We start from the raw sequence: 21,086 nt of genomic DNA, 5'->3' as shown, positions 1-21,086 counted from the left end.
ATCCTGGATTCTCTGTTCGAATTTGTGATTTTGATAACTATCAACTCTCGATATTTACCCATTTGCCTATTTTTGTGTTCTTCATGATAAGAGACTTTTGACTATTTTTTAGTTTTTAAATAAATTACATATATGACGCGAATGAATAAAGACAATTGGTGTATATATATAAATATTATAGTCCATATCAATGAAAAGTCAATAAAAATTCAATAAAAAGAAGATTCGTGGCACTGTTGTCTATTTCAGGTTATAATTTCATCATTTTAGTTAAACAGATGGTATAAACTCGACATTTTTTAAAACCAAAAGTTAAAGTCGATATTTCACTAAAATACTAGATATATATGTGTCATTTTCATTATTTTATCATCTTTTTAGTTTACGTGAAGATTCATAAATATTCTTCTTCTTATTTCAACGTATTTCAAATGAACTTAATTAGTTAGGGATCTTTTTCATTCTAAAGCAAAACGTTACTAAAACTCAACGCGCTGTTCAATATTTCCTTTTTACGGCTCATAGTCATCTTCAAAGTTCAAAGCTAGTAAAATAATATTTACTTTATTCTTCGTAACTGGGTTTTTCTCAGAAAACCAAACCAGAAAACACATTAATTAAACTCATACTATCACCAACATTTAATTTTAGAAAAAACTGTTTGAGCCTGTTTATGAAATCAGTGGCTAATACTAAAACTGAATTATAAATTGCATATATGCATTACATGCCACAAGCCAACTATCTAATCATTCAAACAAGCTAACAACAAATGACGCTTAAATAATAATAGGAAACACCATCCCAGAACACAAGCTACAAATATATTTATCAACCTAAGAAAAATTATTAAAAAAAAAACGAAAGAAATAAGCGAGTATTTACGCGGTCTCAATGATCACCCCGTTATTCTCCGTTTCTCCACCATCGAGGTAGTCTTCTCGGGCATTGCTGGCCATCATGAGCGTGACCAACCACAAGAGAGAGGCGTCGAGGGACACGAAAGATCCGCCTCCGAGCAGGCCAGTCTTAGCTGTCGGACAGTCAGTGTGAAGATTGTAGTGAATGTTGTTTGTGACGTGGAATTTCTCCGTCAAAGTCGGCCACACTAAGAGCGCTCCCGCTACACCGGTAGTCAATCTACAAAAAAATTTGTAACCTTAGGTCTAGATCTTCTTCCGGAATCATATATTGTGAAATTAGATTGAGAAATATAATTTTGTTCAAAACATCAACGCGAAATTCGTGACATATTGTCAAATTAAAACTAGAGAGAAATGATTTTCAACATCGCAACGCGAAAATTCCTAACAAATTGCGAAATTAAAATGAGAGAAAAATTACTTTTAAAATATTGCGAAATTAATATGAGAAATATGTTCAAAACATATTGTGAAGTTAAGATGAGAAAAACTATTTTTAAGATCGCAAAGCTTGTTGCTTAAGTCTAGATATTCTTCTAGAATCATTTATTGTGAAATTAAACTGAGAAATATAATTTTGTTCAAAACATCGATGCGAAATTCGTGACATATAGTCCAATTAATATTAGAGAGAAATGATTTTCAACGTCGCATCGCAAAAATTCCTAACATATTGTGAAATTAAAATGAGAGAGAAGTGGCTTTTAAAATCGCGATATATTGTGAAATTAATATGAGCAATATTGCGTTCAAAACATATTGTGAAATTAAGGTGAGAGGAGTTATTTTCAACATCGCAAAGCTTGTTACTTATTTGTGTGAAATGAAAATTAAATTGAGAGAGAAATGAAATCAATTTTACTAAGCTTACAAAGAAATATTGAAGAAAGTGTGGAAACTGTTGTTGCGAAACAAGATGTTTCTCGGGACGGCCCTTCCTTTGTAGGGGTAGAATAGGGAATATAGCCCAAAAAGCGAGGATACGGCGAGACACCCGATCGAGACATAGCCCCAGAGGATCGTCGGATCAGATTGATATTTACACAGCACCACGCCGTGTTTCTTCATTCGGATACCGCCGGGAGGCTAAAAACAATAGTCAACGCCAAAAGAAAATTAAATTCACTTTTTATTTATTAATTAATTAATGCTAAACAACATAGATACAGAGCTGACCAAACTCTTCATGAGTCACAGAAGCTTTGTAACAAAATTTTATGATGTAAATTTGACTCTTATTACATCACAAAAAGTGGCCCTATTTGAGCTGAGAACCAAAAATAATACAGCATAACATCACTTTTAAGAAGTTTTTAAAAAAAAAAAAAAAAAAATGAAACTTTTGCAAGTATATCAAATGTACAAATAAATAACTAAAACATACGAAATCTTTTTTTTTTTTTTTGGTTTACCTTCTTATTCTCAGCAATAATCCCAGAAATAAAAGATGCGACACCAAAAAGTGCCACCATAAAAGCCATGAACTTCACACTCATCGCCATTGTTTCTCCTCCTCGCGAAATACCTAAGAACGATTAATTCATATATATAAATAAATAATAAATAAAAAACCATCGTAGCCATGCAAGCGAATCTCCGTAATTTAGTAATACGTTGTGAAATAGCGGACGAAAGAAACAAATCAAACTCTGACGTGATTTTCAACACATAGCGTTATGTATCCAGCAAGTCAAAGAAAGTTCGACGGAATTAGATTTACCTCAAAAAATGGAAGATATAGATCGTTGTTGGCGCAAATAGTGAAGTGTTTATATACATTCGATGTTTTATGATGATAATGTTTATAAAATAAATACACTAACAGATACTCCATAATCTCGGCTTCCCTATTTTCCTCAACTACTAACCACGTTTTTGTAAAAAGCGCAACAACTTTGGCTAGGCCAGCTCGTACATTAATTTTTAATTTTTATTTTAACTGAACATCAATTTTTATTTATTTATTTTTTTAAATTTTTTTAGAGGAGTATTATTTAATTATTCGCTTCCAAACAAATGGGTTTTAAAAAGAGGAAGCTGGTTGGATGATTAATTAATATTTCTAAATGAGAACACTTTTTTTTCTTTTTCATGTCCAAAAAGAAAACACATATAGAAAAAGTTCAATAAACCCCAAACTCGGTCGTTTTAAAGGGGAGAGGTTTGAGAGCTATGACACTATTAACATTCATTAATTTTGATTTACTATTTAGCTATAACACTATATTTTAATAGATGAGATAATTACATTAAAATACATTAAAAATATAATAAAAAAGCACAATAATATTCTATAATATTGGTCGCAATTCATCTTAAAAGATCACTATTTATCGCTAATTCATAATAAAATCATTAACAGAAGAGAGCTATTCTATGTAGCCTGAAAGCCTAATCCTCATTTTAAAAAAATAGATCAAATTTCATTTTATTAAATTATAGTCCAATAACAAGAGGCATATTTTTACAAGGGTAATATAGCTAAATAGCCTCTCTTATTTAGACAGATTTTGATTTGGCCAACATTCTGTTAATTTCGGGTTAATAGCCAGCCCAATTTATTTACACATTGTAAAAATACCAAAAACCCCTAACCTGTTTCCGCCCACTACATTACTGAAATAAATTCATATAAATCAATATATTATGATAATAACTGCAGCGGTTATTGATGAACATCATAAAGATCCGTAATTAATACCATTAACTGCAGCGGTTATTCACATAATCTTCTCTCTCACACGCTATTTTCTCTCTCACACAAACAGAAATGTCAAACATCGTCTTCTTCTCCTTCTTCTCTTCTGCGCGCGGCCACCAGCACCAACCCGAGCCCGAGCTTCTCTTCCTTGCGCGCGCCATCCCGCTGAGACCGAGCGCCGCCATCTTCTTCTCCTTCTTCACTTCTGCGCGCGGCCACCAGCACCAGCCCGATCCCAAGCTTCTCTTCCTCGCGCGCGCCATCCCGCTGAGACCGAGCGCCGCCACGCGCGACCGCCGCGAGCCGCCGAGCGCCGACGACGAAGAGACACCGGAGAATTCCAGGAACTTCAGCGTTTTTTTTTTATGTTTTTTAATTTTTATTTTTTATGTCGTGGTTTGTTTATGGTTTCTTGCTGAGAGAAGCTTATGGTTTTTTTTTAATACAGTATGTTCGTGTAAATAGATATCATATTTACAGTATGTTCGTGTAAATAGAAATCATATTTACAGTATATTCGTGTAAATACGAAGCTTATTTACAGTATATTCACTGTAAATACAAAGCCTATTTACAGTATACTCGTGTAAATAAACTGAAAAATTCTGGATATATTTTGAGCACGAAAATTCTGAAAATTATGAATATATGGAAGACAAAATAATATCAATGAATGAAGAATTAATTCGAAATTAATTACCTAATGAATTGCAACGAAAATATAAACTAATTACCTAAAGTCAACGTTGAAAATTTCCAAATACATAACAATTAATGGCTGAGAACTTTCAAAATCTGCTCAAAATTCAAATTTCAAATTTGAAAATTCCCTATTCGGTTTCAATATTTAATTCGAAATTTAAAAAAAAATGCCTAATTAAAATAGCGTAAGGACAAAAAGGTAAAACTAATTCAATTAATAAGCTGCCACGTAAGCAAGATGGCTATTTACGAGAAATTAACGAAAGGTTGGCTAAAACCAAATTGCTAGTGTTTTAGATGGCTAAACAGCTAATTATTTGTTTTTACAATTCTTAGCATATTCTTCTTTAATACACACATCAACATTCCTAAATCCTCTTATTTCCCATACACTACAACAAATACAACATTTACCGATGATTTTTTTCGTCGCTAAAAACCCCATAATCGTCGCTAAATCTCTTTAGCGACGATTTTAGCGACGATAATAATCGTCGCTAAATGTGCGTGCCTAAATATATTTAGCGACGATTTTTTCGTCGCTAAATAATTACCGACGATATTAGCGACGATAAAGTCGTCCCTAAATGTCGTGACGAGAAGTTTTTTTCCATTTTGAAACAGGAAAATTTCCCGTGTGAATTAGCGACGACAAAATCGTCGCTAATTTCGTCCCTAATTATTTCGTCTCTAATTTTTTTTTATTTTTTTCGTCGTTAATTATTTTTTTTTTATGAAATTCTAAAATGAAAAATCAAATAAGAACTAAATTATATTATCCAAATCAAGAAATAAAAACTAAATTATATTATCCAAATCAAGAAATAAAAACTAAATTATATTATCCAAATCAAGAAATAAAAACTAAATTATATTATCCAAATCAAGAAATAAAAACTACTCGCGACGTTTGTTTTGTCGTCCCGCCGCTCGTTTTCCTCCTCCTCGACGTGAAACGCTCTTTTGCTGGCGCTGAAGTTCTGCAGGCTGCGGCGTCGGAGTAAACTGACTTGGTCCGCCGGGCGTCGTCTGCTGGCTGGCGTCGGGAGTCCTCTGATGGCCGCCCGTCGGAGTGTGGACGTCGCCCGTCGGAGTCTGCTGGCTGGCGTCGGGAGTCCTCTGCTGGCCGCCCGTCGGAGTGTGGACGCCGGCCGTCGGAGTCTGCTGGCTGTGGGATGACGGAGCCTGCTGCGAACTCTGCGAAAATTGGGACATGAACGAGCTAAGGTTGAGGCCGGGCACCTGACTCTGTATTGTCTCGGCTAACGCGGCGAGGGTCGATGTCAACACCTCATGCGAGACATATCCTGGTTGCGACGTCCCAGCCTCCGAACCGTAGACTTCGGCGACTTCAGCCGCCATCCGTGCTCCCTGTGGCACCAAACGTCCGACGCCGGTCAAGTGATCAGCCCGCGAACCCATAATATCGCGGATCGCCTGTTGCTCTAGGACGGAAATATCGACGTCCGCTCCTTGTTGCTCAGCCTCCGCTCGCAACGTGTTGAACCTAGCGACCAGTCGATCCTGATATAATTAACTAGTTAGTATCTATTAATCGAAAAATAAGAAAAATAAATGTAAACTTACATAACGTGCGGAGGCTTCAAGAGTCAGCCACTCGGACTTGTCAGACTGATGTTGGCGCTTGTAGTTCGCAAACAAGCTCACGAAAGCGACTGTCTCGGCGCTCTTCTGCATGTAAACAAAACTTCAAGTGTTAGATAATTTTAACGATTTGATGTATCATATAAACATAAAACTTACATTCTTCATGCGGTGGGTCGAGAACCCAATCGTCCCCTGTCGAGTCTTCGTCTTCTTCTTCGCGCGATTCGCCTTGTTCTTCGCTTGAATGGCCTGTAATATAAGTAACCGTACACGTAAAGAACAAATCGTTTAATAAAAGGGTAAACACATATTTAACGTAAATGATTTGATTACCTTAAATTCATCGCTCGTATATCGTTGTATCAGCGTCTCCCATTCGGTGTCGAGCTTAACGGTCCTCGGTTTCAGCGACCGCGCCACCTGTACGCTGCTCTTGCAGTCGATGTCGAACCATGACCGCAAAGTATGCCTCCAATCGCGAAGACGAGTCTTCGCGTCTCGAATGATTGCCGCATCGACAATCGCCTTCTTCTTCCCGGTTGCATCACCATCGACTCGAACGTCGTACTTGTCTCGAATCGCTGCTCGGATCTCGGCCTCCTTCGCCGGCCCCACGTTCGCATTCGTCCACCTTGGGACCGTAGGCGAGATCTTGTCTCGGACGACCAACCCGAGCGTGTTCGCGAACGTCGCGAGATCCGGATCCATCTCGCGCTCTGGCTGCAAGAACGACTGAAACTCCTCGTTATAAACGACGACTTCCTTCACCCCGGGGCGCCGTGCACGCTTAGATCGAAGGCCGACCGTCGGCCCACGCACGGCCGGTTCGATATGCTAGTCTTCTTCTTCGACGCCATCACGTACGGGCGCCGACTGGCAATAATTCGGGAGACGGGCTAAGAAGTCATCCCCGCCTCCGCTGCCTCCAGCTCCTGTAGCCGCAACCATCTGAAATTCAAAACAAAATACGATCCTACCGAAATTTCGGCAGAACCTCCCCTATAAACTTAACAACCCGGCATCAGCCTTTAACTTTAAAACCTGCATAGAAACATCCTAAAACTAACAATAAATCCAACCTCAGTGGTTCGATCATTTTTAAATCTATAAACAACTAATTAATTTCACATTTTTAGTCATTTCTAACAAAAATTAAATCCAATTTCAATTTCAATCCATAACCAATTAATTAATTTCACATAAACTACCTAATTTTCGTTAAACTAATTCATTAATTTAAGTTTGTTACCTTTAGAGAATCGGTTAGTAATTACCTTTAAACTAATTCGTTAAATTACCTTTAATTCATACATAAACTACACAAACTTAAACCATTTTAAATTTTCTAATCGTGATTAACAAAATTACATTTTCTAATTTATTAATCTCTAATCTACTATACTTATATACATAATTAATCTCTAATCCTAATTTACAATTTTAAATTATCAAACATCCTAAATTATATCGTAATTAAATCCTAAATTATGTAATAATATAAAATATAACTTATATATATATATATATATATAAATATTTATAACACCAAAATAAGCATAATATCACAATTTTTATAACTAATTTAAATAATTTATATTACCTAATATAACTAATTTTTATACATAATTTAAATTACCTAAATTTCATACAATTCCATTTATTTATAACTAATTTAAATAATTTAAATTACCTAATATAAATAACTATATACTAATTAATACAATTCCATTTATTTATATAAATTTATATATATATATATATAAATAACTAATATATATAACTAATATATTAATTATATAAATAACTAATAAATATATATATATATATAAAGTTATAAAAAAAAAAAAAAAAACTTACCGGCGGGGATCGTGTGGACGACGAGGACGGTGGACGAGGACGAGGAAGAGCAGCGCTAGCTGCCGGAACGGGGCGGACGAGGACGAGGACGGCGTCGGCGGCGGAGCGGCGGCGGAGCTGCAGACAGGAGAAACTGTGAGGAGAGAGAGAGATGTGAGGAGAGAGAAGTGAGGAGAGAGAGACTTACCGGGGCGTCGACTGCGTCGGGGCGGCACACGGCGGAGGAGGCGCACGGCGGAGGAGAGAGAGAGAGAGAGAGAGAGAGAAGTGAGGATTTTAGGGTTTGGGAGCGAATGAGGGGTCTCGGTCGCGATCTGGTATTTAAAGACATTTAGCGACGATTTACTCGTCGCTAAATGTCTTTAAATTTCGTAGCTAAATCAACTTAAATTTTCAGTTCATAAACCAGGAATTTAGCGACGATTTTCTCGTCGCTAATTGATTTTTACACATTTAGCGACGATAAAATCGTCGCTAAATCATTTCATTTAAATTATTTTGGGGGGATTTTTCCCTCTTTGAATTTCGTTAAAATTCGATATTAATTCGAAACTATTAGCGACGATAATACCGTCGCTAATTGTTTCCCCGCGAACTTAGCGACGAATATAAATAATTAGCGACGATTAATTCGTCGCTAATTATTTTTGCCGCCAAACTTTAGAAGTTTTGGCACCAAATAATTAGCGACGGCTTTATCGTTGCTAAAAGGGTGATTAGCGACGACAAATTAGCGACGATAAAGTCGTCGCTAATACTTCCGTCGCTAAATGTCATATTTCTAGTAGTGATATCGAACTTTATCCTAACAAACTCCTCTGATGCATTCGCTTCGTCGCCCCTTTGTGCCGATCCCGCTTCCGACGCTGACGCAACCTCGCCATCGTTGTTCGTCGCCTTTGCCGACATCGCGCTCGTCGCTGCTCGCTGCCTTTGCCGAAATCGCACTCGTTTTTGTTCGTCGCCTTTGCCATCATGGCGCTTGTTGCCACGCGCGCGGCTCGCCTTCATTGCAACGATGAACAAATTCATATCGTTGCAGCGAGGTGCGTCGATTCCGGCGACAATGGGTCTCTCTTTTGCACCTCTTTCACAAACAAAACTACCATCATGAGGTCGATAGTAAATTAAATATTAACTAGAAGAATGAATTAAATTAACTCTTTTCCGACGCCAGCTCTTCTCTTTTTCACTTCTCGCAACCACAACCACCACCATCAGGTCGATAGTAAATTATTAATCATGTAAACATTAAATTAACTTTCACAGTAAATTAAATTAACAAGAAGAGTAAATTAAATAAAATAGAAGAGTAAATTAAATATACTCTTCTCTGACGTCAACTCTTCTCGCCGTCGTCGCTGACTACTCCGAGTTTCACATCGACTGAACCGCCAGCGCTTTCATCGAGAGATTCTAAAGAGAGCTCTTTATGCAAAACAAATAAATAGGGGTATAATTGTGTTCGGAAAAATCACCTGAAACAATACGAATATGATTTTCCTAACCTTTTTGTGCACATTTTTATCCAATATGGAAAATTAATTAAGCCAAACACAAAATAAAGCAATTAATCACTAATAATCAAGACAACTAATTTAGCATGAAAATCCCTCAAGAAGAGAGTAAAAATTTACGGGACCCGTAGGTCACTTAATAAACTTTCCACTAATAATATAATGGGTACAACAATGTCGTCTCCAATACATAGAGGTTCATCATCATCATCATCTTGAACAAGATGGCATAAAAGAGGAACAATCTCACTAAGTGGTGGAATGCCCAAAATGAGTATCTAGACAGCAAATCGGAAAGACCAATACCACTAGGAACAACGAATACAATGCAAGGAATCTCCCATCCAAATCTGTGCCCGGTCGTCGAATTACTACCGAGCCTCTTACAAATTTCCCAAATCCTAGCCTTTTTATTCTTTCTATTTTCTCTCTTTTCTTCACTCTGTTTGTTTTGCCGATCTACTTGTCTTCTCTGTTGTTGAATCGTAATATTAGCAAAGCACACACCACCAAAATGTGAGTATCACATTTGTGGCTTTTTGTCTTTTTGTTTTCATAATGGGCTTTTGGTCCTTATTCATAATGGGAAATAATGTGGTATAAAAAATGAACGATCGCTCCAATACTAAATGTTGAGGAATAAAGGTCAGAGTATCGGATACGAACAATCGCCCCAATATTATTCGATGTGTATATTATTTCCCTAGGGTTGATTACGTTTCCCATGTATTGAACACGAACAATCATTTCAATACTTCTTATTGGGTAACATTTCTATTAACCCTACAATATGTTTACAAATACGTAATAGAAGAAAATGTGAACAATCGCTAATCTTTAATATAAACAATAATTACCAAGATACTCAAAATTATTCAACAACAGATCTAATATTTTTTTTAATTATTCAAGAACAGATCTAATATTTAGACAAGCACAATTAACACAAACCATAAGAGGATTTTGGATTACATACCTCTCGGACTCCTCGGGGCTCATTGCTCTTTGGATCTTTTGATATTCAAGCTCTTGGACTCCTCCGTGACTCCTTGCTCTTTGGATCTTCGGATCTCCAAGCTCTTGGATTCTTCAGTTGTTCATTGGTTGATCGATACCAGAATCTTCCAAGTATCTTGTAGATACTTTAATAAATAAAATATCCAATCCATATTAGATATTTATTTACTTTTCACTTTAGAATATATTAATCAGGTAACTGATTAATATAGAATATCTTCATGATACTCTTAATAAATTACACTATTAATACTTTCCCATGTGAGAAAACCCTAGGGTTTTATTTATTTCTCACAATAAGAGATACTATTCTATAAATAGGATAGTAGTGGAGATACTTTCACTAAATAACATAATTAATATATTATTTGTTTCTCACAATAGAATATATTATTCCATAAAAGGAATAGCTCCATGATACTTTCAAAAATAATTACTACATTAAATACTCACCAACTCAGATCATATTTAACAGATAATATTTATTTCCTATTAAAAAAAAGCATCAATCCTATTGGACTTTGATCAAAGAAATTCAAGGCTCGTGTACCTCTTTGTGCACGTTTACCACAATTCTCATTGGACCTTGTGTGCTGATTTAAATTGCTCTTTTACAAGCTCATTTATATCTTAGTGATATTCTGAATTACTTAACAAGCAATAACTTATTAGTAAAATACTTTATTACGAATGCGACAGATATTGCAACCAAGTTGCAGTAGTGAGTTTATAATCAATTATCTAATTATTACAAGTATCTCTATTTATCTTTATCTATGGCATTTCGACTTTTTTCTGACTATGTTTTCAGCTTTAGTTATATGTTGTATTTAAAATTTTCATATATCAATGAAAATTTTTGAGGTCCATCATACTCAAAATTCTTTTTAGAAACTCTTGGAATTTGTTTTTATTTTAGGAAAGTCTTGTTTCAAGTCAAACTTTCTATTTTAAGAAAGTTAACTCAAGATAAAAAGTCAAGATTTAATTTTTTTATAACACATCATGTCATGAGATATTTAACTTCATGTTTCATGAATCAATTCCAATTAATTGCTTTTAGATTATTTATTATTGATTTTAATCAAGAATGTGACATTTTTTTATATTGTGACACATTTATAACTTCTAGCAGTGAGACACTTTTTAAACAAGCTTGTGGCATAAAAAGTCAAACTTTGACTTGTTTCCATTTGGTCTATAAGGTTGTCAGATAAGACAAAAATTGTGATCTTGAAAGTTGCTTTGTGTATGATAGTTTTTTGAGTGTGTCATAGTTTTATCATTTTCAATGGCTTGATAAGAGCAATTTTATCACATGCTTTGTCATGCACATGACTAGAATAGAACATTCATTTAGTGTATGGATGTGTAAGGTTTTGGGTGTGTTCCAATAAGAAAATATATTAAAAAAAAAAATAGAAGAGTGAGAGGTATAGATGCACAGTATCTCCAAGCCCTCTAACACCCAATATTTTCCTATAAATAGCCTCCAAGACACTCTCTCATTTCATCATAAAATTTCCATAGTTAAACAAAGTGAGTTAGAGTGGAGAGAACCAAATCATAGAATATAAAGAACATTAGATTTTCTTCTAAATAGCAAAGTGAAGAATATTTTCTCGCCTTTCTCCAAGTCCAAAAGGTTGGTGTTTTTGCTTCATATCTTAATCCTTTAGGATTATAGCTTATTAGTATGTTCGAGTCTTGTTTCCATCCAACTTAAGGAATTAGGACCTTGCAATGCATACATGAAATATTTTAGTTGTTAATTTTGTTTTATGTAACTTTGGTAATTAGTTTTTATCACTTCTGAATACTCAAATTGTTAATGGAGTATACCAAAACGAAGCTACATATGTCTTCTTTTTATATTATGTTTTTACAAGTATTTTATGTGCTTTATATTGTTCATAAAAATTCTCTAAAGGCACACTGCTAGGGAGATATCCTTAGGACCCGAGAAGTGATGTCATGCTATGGAGTATATTTTTAAACATGTTGTAATAGTTTTAATTTAAAAATATTTTGTAATATATCTATTATATCTTTTAAATGTTCCAAAAAATAAATTTCAGAAATGAAGTTTTAAAGAGTTCTAACGAGTATTTTCAAGTTTGTGTGCCGAAACTGTTTTCTCATCCGGACAGATTTGTTCGATGAACTTCAAAATAATTATGGTAATGTTTGACGGATTATAAAATTAAGTTTAAAATGTATTTTGAGGTTATTGTTATTTTTAAAAAAGAATCACTTATTTTCGAATTACTCGCTATCTGTAATTAACAAAAGTGTGACTGTAGGTCATTCTAAAAATAAATTTTCTAGCAACGTTTTTTATACAAACGAAATTGTTTATTATGGTATGCATCATATATTCCCGACCGTTAGATCGTTCTTAGAGCTTTAATATTCTTATAGGTCTTTTATCCCTTAAGCTTGGATTATAGAAGCTCATAAGTTGATTTCCTATAGGTTCGAGAAAGAGTTGGATTCCTAGCTCGAGTGCTTAGTATCTTGAAACCGAGAGGTGAGTTCATCTCACTACAATGCGAATTAGTTCAAAATAATATCATGTGTAAGTATTATTTAATTTTATGGATGTGTATGATTTTATTACTATATGCATGTTAGATTACATGATTATGTTTCCAAGTTTATCTTACCATATTTGTGAACTGTGCTTAATATGTAGAAAAGTAATTTTATCCCAGAATTTTCAAGTGCTTTAGATTTATTTTATTTCATGAACTTTACCATGCAAATGATTTTATAAGTATGCAAGTGAGAGCATTAAGTATGTGACGTATCGGTTTACGCCAGAGTAGGTTCTTGCGACCACCTTGTAGACCTTTACGTCTCGATAAGGTGAGTCATACATGTTCAGGAAGGGCGGAATCAATGTTTGACCGCATTGTTTTTCATAAAGCTTTAGTGCGCACGATACGATACGATCACTAGGATCCCCAAAATCATGAATCAAGATATGTATCACGTTTATAATAAAACTTTATGCTTTTTAGTTTCTTTTTATAGAAAAATGTTTTGTGAATTTTTCATGAACTTCACTGAGTTTTAGCTCACATGTTTGTATATGTTTTTCTTCGTTCGCATTGTAGGACATGTGTAAGGTAAATGACTTTGAGTTTGGATCGTGGTGACGAGAAGAGTAAAAGGTGGGGATGAATATCGCTACGTTAAATAAAATGATTTCCGCTACCAAGTTATTTTTATAAAATAAGTAAGTATGTTTCTTTATATTAGAATCTTTCAGAGACATAATTATTCTATTTATGAAGAAATATTTTAGCATTTATTTATATTATGATGATCTAGTGTTAAAAGTATGTCATTAAAAATAAATATTTATTTCAGTTATAGAGATTATATATGTATATATATGTTTGTAAAACTTTAACTATGAAAAGTGATTTCAATATTTTATGAATAGGTAAAAAAAAAAAAATCGGGTTGAAATCTGGAAGTTTGGCTAGGACTGAAGTTTGAAATAAGGAATGATAAAAATATATAAAAATATAAAGATATTCTCAACATAAAAATGAGAAACCAGTATCATAATTTTCATTTTTCTTTTTGAAGATGAACTTCTGATTACAAGGAGTGATTGGCTTTTATTATTATTATTATTATTATTATTATATAATACGAGGTGTGATTGACTTATCGGTAGAGATTAGAAGTTAGAACCGTTAGGGAAAAAAAAAAGAGAGAGAGAGAGACTTATTGGTATAAAAATTTAACTTGGTTTCACCTGTTTCTATACTCTCCCTCTCCATCTCCGTCGCTTCGCTTCTCTCTCCATCTCAATTTCTCTCTCTCGTCTGAAACCAGGTTTGAACAATTTCACTGTGATTATTGCTAATTTATTATTTGCTGCTATGAATTTCATTTGTTTTCAATCTATCCAGCCTCTTTATCGATTTCGACTGTCCGAACCCAACTCCCAACAAGTCTTACACCAAACTCGTTCATGCTCACGAGTTGGACGAGCCGGCTCAGTTTCTTCACTCACTGTCTCTCTCCTCTCAAGCCTCTCTCCTTTCTCTCTCTAACAACAGGTTCACCATTCTTTCTCTCGCAAAGCCTACGCAGTGCGAATTTTGACTCTGCATTGAATTCATTTCGTTTTAATTGTTTGTTTATTTCATAGCTTCGATGGAGTCGAATTGCACGCTCGTTTTGACCGGTAAATCCGCCGCTGAGAATGAAGCCGCGAAATCGCTCCTGGAAAGCAAAGCTCTGAAGCTCGCTGGGGACGACGGCGTTTCGGTGTTTCCGAGGTCGGAGTTTCACGGACCGTTTGAGAGTGACTCGTTTCGAATCGACACTTTCATGGACTCTCTCTCCACGAATCGCTTCGGCAGATTCCTCGCCTGGTCTCCTCGTTTGCCTTCCACGCACGACGTCGTTTCTCTGTGAGCGTCGTTTCACTTTGATTCTGATCGTACAATTGAATTCATCAATAGCAGTACTGCTGTGGTGAAATTTTGAACTATGTTTTAGTTTTCGACAGGAATTTCGGCGAGCTTCCAGTCGGAGTGGTTTGTGTTGCTGATATCCAGTACAAAGGAAGAGGTACTAAAACGCCACTGTTCAACATTTTTGGCTTGACTAGTAGTGTGTTTTTGCATGTGAGAGAGAGGTCTTTGAGTTTGAGACTTGAATTATTCACTGGGTTTTGGTGCAGTGAATTCGAGGTTCGATAACAGATTTTATTAGTTTCTATTGATGTGAACTTTGAGTTTATAAGTCTTATTGTGTGATAGTTCCTAGGATGTGAATGTGTTGAATTGTGTGAATTTGCAGGGCGGTCGAAGAATCTGTGGGAATCACCAAAGGGTGGGCTTATGTTCTCTTACACACTCCAAATGGAGAACGGCCAAGTTGTGCCTCTTGTGCAGTACGTTGTTTCTCTCGCAATTACGGAGGCCATAAAGGAAATTTGTGATAAAAATGTAAGTTTTTGTAGCCTCTAGAGTTGGATTGTAGAATCATCTGAGTTCTTATCATGAAAAAAACTTTATTTAGTGTTCGTCACTTTGAGTAGTTAAATTCCTACTCAATACTCAACTTAGAAATGTTACGGAGTCATAAGAAGAAGAAAAAAAATCATGTCTGCACAAATAGTAGTAATTTCTTAGATAAGTTATCGGTGATCTGAAAAGCTCTAGCATTTCTAATAAGTTGGATAATAGGGAGCGTGAACACCAAGAATTTGATATTTGAAACCAACTAAAAGCATGGTCTTGAATTTCGGTAATATGATATGGTTTGCTGTTGGATGCGTCTCTATTTCAGGGTCTACCAGTTGTTGACGTTAGAATAAAATGGCCGAATGATCTTTATCTGAACAACCTCAAAGTTGGAGGAGTTCTCTGTACTTCAACATACAAGTCCAAAAAGTTTAATGTCTGTGTTGGTAAATAAACTTTTCCTATTTACTATGATGTGCACATATAGTCATCCTACAAACCTCATTCCCACGCATTCCTAACTTCTTAGGGAAGCTTTCTACTTTCAAATTATCAATTTTAGGCATGCCAGTTAAGAACTTCATATGATTCAAAAGAATAAGATGAGGTTTAGTTTTAGGTGAATTTGACATAACAGTACAAATTTGGTGACGTTCTTGCAGGTATAGGTCTTAACGTTGATAATGAAAAGCCAACAACGTGTTTGAATGCATTCCTTAAAGAATTGTCAGTTGTGGATTTTAAGTTTACAAGAGAAGACATCCTCGCTGCATTCTTTAGCAAATTTGAACAGCTATATGGTATATTTGAAGATCAAGGTATAGTTTCAACAGCAATCACATTTAGTTTTGTTCTGATTTGCTCATCTAGATCTCTGCTAGGACGGTAAAAAATCTCTGGTTTGTCTCATTTCAAACTCACATCAGTACCAGACGCTTGAATTCTTAATTAGAAATTGGTTTTGTTCAAAGGAGAGTTCTATAGTATATTCGTAAATCAGGGTACGATCTACAACAGAAATGGCGAGTCATCTTCTTTCTTTCTTTCTTTTTTTTTTTTTTTTTTTTGTGCTTTGAATTACACATGGTAGGTTTACTGCTATGCAAAGCAGTAGCTATAAGAAGCTTGCTTACTGCTCTTCTTGCTGACATGCTATACTTAGATTTGTTTGGAACTCCGAAAGATAAAATAAAAAGTTTGTTGTTTGAGTTACAACAGAGTATTTTAGCGACGTAAGAAACTTGAATTTCTCAATATTTGCTTGGATTCATGACAGTATCTTGATGGATGTTATAACAAGAAAAGATATAGGTAGTACCATCAAGTATGAGTTATTTGATCATGGGAGTCCTGCTTGATTTAAGGAAAGGATTAAGATAAAAAAAAAATGATTGTTTGTGAGCTGAACTAGTTAGCTCGACAGTGATTTTAGCACAAGTATGAGTCATTTGATCACTTGCATTGCATGTAAACAAAAAGATAGTGTTATGTGTAATAGCGTTCTTATTTATTAAAATTATATGTCGAGCTAACTAGTTCAGATCACAAACGATCATTTTTTTTTATCATAATCCTTTCATTATGTCAAGCAGGATTCCAGTGTCTGGAGGAACTATACTACAAAACCTGGCTTCACAGGTGAAATTGGAATCTTATTGTTAAAACACCCTTCATGTTGCAGATTGGTTGATTTTTTTTAAAAAAACCCTTATCATATTATCGTCGCTTTTTTTTTTTAATCGTCTAATCTCTTTTCCAAAAACGAAAGGTAGCTTTTCTGAGTATCGTAATCGTTCACGCCAAAGCTTTAAAATTTATGTGCAAGTGTCAACTTTAAATTTGTTCTTTTCTTGTACCATAAATGTAACTACAGAATTTTTCATTAATTGCAAAAACAGCGTCTATAATTTGGTGAAGCATTTACCAAAAATATTTAATTATAGCTACCTGAGATTATTTCATAAGCTTGTAATACTTTCGAATGTGCAGTGGACAGAGAGTTATTGTACAGGACAAAATCGAGGACAAGGTGGTTGAAAATGTAGTAACTGTTCAGGTATAAATTTCTAAAGAACTCGTTGAGTGAAAACACTGATTTTCTATACCAAATGCTATTGAAGTTTCAATCTTAGCTCTCCAACAATAATTTTTTTGTACCATTTAGCTATCTTTTGAACTTGGATTTTATGATGGAAATTAAAATTTTGAAGGGAAGTGCGAGATAAAATCAAAATTCTCGTGTGCTTGAAACTTGCAAGTCGAGGAAATTTGAAAGAAAGAGAATACAATCCTTTGTATGAAATCCCAAGAAATCCCTGGAACGTGCGAATTTGCTTGGCTTTTCATTTTTCACATTTTTTCCAAGAGTATGAAATCAATTTTAGGTCTGCATATTCCCTCAAATTTTCTTTACCCTCAATTTTTCCTCAATCCAAACAAGATAAGGAAAATAGAAATGATTATCATTTTTTATCCCTCAAATTTTCCAGGTTCCAAACATACCCTTTGGAGAAATTGTTCAAGTTACTTTTGCCTGGTTTGTATAAAGCATTCAGATCCTTTTGTTTGTAGGGATTGACCTCATCTGGATATTTACTGGCCATCGGTGATGACCATCTGATGTGTGAACTTCATCCTGATGGAAATAGGTAAATTATCTACAATGTAAACTCAAATGATTACTTTTATTTTCATAATTTCTTTTTTTTGTTTCCTTCCTTTTTTGTAGTCGCCTAGGATTGAAAATCTGCTGGTAGGTTCTAGTTGATTATGATTATTAAAACTAGGATTCGTTGCCTGCAACTTAAGCTATGGAATAAAAAAGATGCCAAGCAAACCTAGCTCTATTACTTAAAAAATTGTAACTTACTAAACGTAGGATAAATATTGAAGTAAAAAAGAAATGTAGGAAAAATATTGAAGTAAAAAAGAAATGTAGGAAAAATATTGAAGTAAACAACTATTGGGTATTGTTATTAATTTGCACATGTGACAAATACAAGGTGATAACATGAACAATACAAATAGGTCCTAGATGTTTGATATATATATAAAAAAAAAGGAAAAAAAAAAGAAGAAAAAGATAGGATTGAATATCCTGAATCTGTAGGCAAATGAAAACAAAATTATTGTATGGATTTTTTTTATTGTTTTTCTAATCAAAGAGTGATAAAATATTTACACATATTTCGTTCTTTAAGCCAGAAAACTAATAAATTTAAAATACATTTAATTCTTTTTCATGCCCTCTCTTTATTTTATGTCCTTGAGCATAATATAGCTGTTTAGTACACTTTGCCTCACCGACTAGTTATTCCTTTTTAGGACTTTTAAACTACAAATCTGAGATTTAGTATACAAGAAATTGACCACTTTACCTTTCTTTACATGTCTTTTCTTTTAGCTTCCCAAAATTCTAAATGCACTTTACTCTTTGACAGCCTCGCTTAAACAATAAACAGCCAGCTTTTTTTAGACCATCATTCTTATACACGTGATGAATGAACCATGAAAAAGCCAATACGTTAGGTAGTTAGTGATAATCATCTTCACGCCAAAATAGCTTAGATTCTTCCCGAACCCATAATAGACACGTACGCTAAACAGCAACGAAAAAGCTGTATGACTTGGATTCTTGTTCGGCCCTCTCTTTCAATATATAAATCTATGCATATTCAAAGTTTAATCAATCGCATTGAGATTTAAACGCCTAGGGCAATCTCGTAAATATCACAAAAATGTTGGCTTACAGTTGCTCTACATTAACATGCAATCACTATCACGTTTTAACATATATAACTTGTCCACTTATCTTATCATGTATGATGTAATCATGTCCTAAATTTATTTACGGGTCACTCGATATAATTATATTAATCTCTTGTTGTGGATGTAGAAAAATCACCCTTAATATAAACTTATTTTTGTATGCAACCTCTTTATCTTATAATATAGTTTCTAGTTTAAACTTAAAGAAGCATAGCCAATCTCCACTTAAAAGAGTAATCATAACACGTCGCTTTCATGGTGTTCATTTAGTTTTGACTTCTTCAAAGGGCTGGTTAGAAGGAAGCTCGAGTGAGAAAACCTGTACAAATACAAACTTCAGCGTCGGCTACAACAATCTCTCGCTGCCTCACTATGAGGAAATTCGGTCATATTTTATTTCAGAATTTCAATCATTTTGTTTTTAACCTCTTCTATTTAGGCCTCCCATAAAGATTTTAGTTGGACATTTCAAAAAATCTCTCAATAATTTATACAATGATGTCAAGAGTATATGGATTACACAAATTTAGAACCCGTGAACATTATTGAATGATTTCCTTTTTATTAATATATATATATATATATATATATATATATATATATATATATATATCAAATACAATCCTTTTGTTCACCTCAAAAGTATTTTGATCCACATAAAATGGAATAACCTCATTATTGCTTTCAACAAATCAACTACCCCACTCTTCAAACAAGCTACTAAAAAAATATATATCTAATTATGCAAAAAAAAAAATTTACTTCTTGGGTGCCATTTTTTTTTTCTTTTTTTAAGGGCACAAGTTTTCAGGTGGGTTGATGGTAGAAGCGATGATAGAGCACTGAGTTGTCCCTATAGAAGCTTTAAGGTGTAGCTGATTCGGTAGCATAGTCATAGTATGAATATGATGTCCACATTATTGTTTTAAATCGAAAGGCCTGGCTCAAAGATATGCTAGATATGGTTGGCTTTGCCACTAGCACAAGCTTTTTGACCCCACAAAATCCAGGTCTTTATAATCCCGTTTTCAGTAGAGAGAGAGAGAGAGAGAAAAAAAAAAAAAAAAAAAAAAAAAAAAGGATGACTATGATAATAAAAAAATAAGACGAGAAAGCTGTAGATATAGGACAAGCCAAATGGGGGTCATAATTTGCATTTACCACTGTCATAAATTGTGGAAACAAAGTAGAGGAGAAAGATTCCTTCCTCCAAGGAAGAGCCAAGTAATTTATCATTGGTGATTTTGGTGTGTTCACACTGTAATTCAGTCCAACGCCAAAGGTCCAAAACAACATAATTTCCTTCGGATTTCGTATGCCTGTAAGTTAGTGGTTAGAGAGGAGGAACATTGATAGCATTTTTTTTTCTTTAATAAATTCCCAGTTTCTTTCTCCACATGCAAGGCCCTTTGGATTCAACAATATGTCAAAGTGACAAAAACATATTGTTGTTTTGCGGCCAAAAACTATATATACAGTTTTGGGGTCCATCCATGAAACAAATATTGTCACTATCACTGTGTGAGGGAAACAAAGTTTTGTGGTTACGGGAAAAAGCTTCTAAAGGAAAAAGCAAAAAAAAAAAAAAAAGAGGAAATTTTTAGAAAAATAAATAAATAAAAAGGTGTCATGCGAGAATTATATTTCAAACAGTTGGAATTTAATGATAAAATATATATATATATATATATATATATATATATATATATATAAGAAAATGCTGCAAGTTTAGTTGGTCACCACTCACCACTACTCACAAATAAACGTGGCTTAGCGGGGACTCCCGCCACTCCCGCTACCGTCCCCGCCTGGACTCCCTTTATTTGGCCAAACGGGAGTCCCGTCCCGTTCCGTTAAATAACGGGACGGTAGCGAGCCCCCGCCTAACGGGATTCGGACCCCGTTAGGCATTAAAAAAAAAGAAAAAACATTAAAAAAATATTTTAAAAGAATTTAAATAATTAAATAGAAGGATGTAATTGAAAGGATTTTAAACTAA

The 21,086-nt window shown here is 34.5% G+C and overlaps 3 protein-coding genes across 4 annotated transcripts; 1 reads left to right on the top strand and 2 right to left on the bottom strand.

Moving 5' to 3' along the window:
- Positions 1 to 881: 881 nt before the first annotated feature.
- Positions 882 to 2,433, bottom strand: LOC149391066 (uncharacterized). Its single transcript, XM_089619924.1, has 3 exons — positions 2,336 to 2,433; positions 1,795 to 2,009; positions 882 to 1,140 (listed from the first exon to the last, which is right to left on the bottom strand). The coding sequence occupies exons 1-3, from the start codon at positions 2,423 to 2,425 to the stop codon at positions 882 to 884; spliced, it is 564 nt and encodes a 187-aa protein (XP_089476050.1). The 5' UTR covers positions 2,426 to 2,433.
- An 845-nt stretch (positions 2,434 to 3,278) lies between these two features.
- LOC149391065 (uncharacterized) lies at positions 3,279 to 6,698 on the bottom strand. The gene is made up of 4 exons (XM_089619923.1): positions 6,268 to 6,698; positions 6,091 to 6,183; positions 5,914 to 6,018; positions 3,279 to 3,314 (listed from the first exon to the last, which is right to left on the bottom strand). Exons 1-4 carry the CDS (start codon positions 6,640 to 6,642, stop codon positions 3,279 to 3,281), a joined length of 609 nt encoding a protein of 202 aa, XP_089476049.1. The 5' UTR covers positions 6,643 to 6,698.
- A 7,313-nt stretch (positions 6,699 to 14,011) lies between these two features.
- Positions 14,012 to 19,629, top strand: LOC149391064 (biotin--protein ligase 2-like). Of its 2 annotated transcripts, XM_089620931.1 has the most exons (11): positions 14,012 to 14,177; positions 14,255 to 14,404; positions 14,497 to 14,761; positions 14,860 to 14,921; positions 15,153 to 15,301; positions 15,645 to 15,765; positions 15,982 to 16,137; positions 16,912 to 16,957; positions 17,309 to 17,375; positions 17,891 to 17,967; positions 19,358 to 19,629. In XM_089620931.1, exons 2-11 carry the CDS (start codon positions 14,317 to 14,319, stop codon positions 19,398 to 19,400), a joined length of 1,074 nt encoding a protein of 357 aa, XP_089477057.1. In that variant the 5' UTR covers positions 14,012 to 14,177; positions 14,255 to 14,316; the 3' UTR covers positions 19,401 to 19,629. The 2 variants fall into 2 exon arrangements, 1 of the variants encoding a protein (XP_089477057.1); XR_016300293.1 differs by lacking the exon at positions 16,912 to 16,957.
- Positions 19,630 to 21,086: the final 1,457 nt, after the last annotated feature.

The sequence above is a fragment of the Urtica dioica genome, chromosome 7 (genome assembly GCF_054948205.1).
Source record: "Urtica dioica subsp. dioica isolate 48M chromosome 7, U.dioica_male_clone48M_v1_H2, whole genome shotgun sequence".
NCBI lineage: Eukaryota > Viridiplantae > Streptophyta > Magnoliopsida > Rosales > Urticaceae > Urtica > Urtica dioica.
The sequence above is the reverse complement of the archived record's forward strand: the minus strand, read 5'-3'. Positions and strand labels throughout refer to the sequence as shown.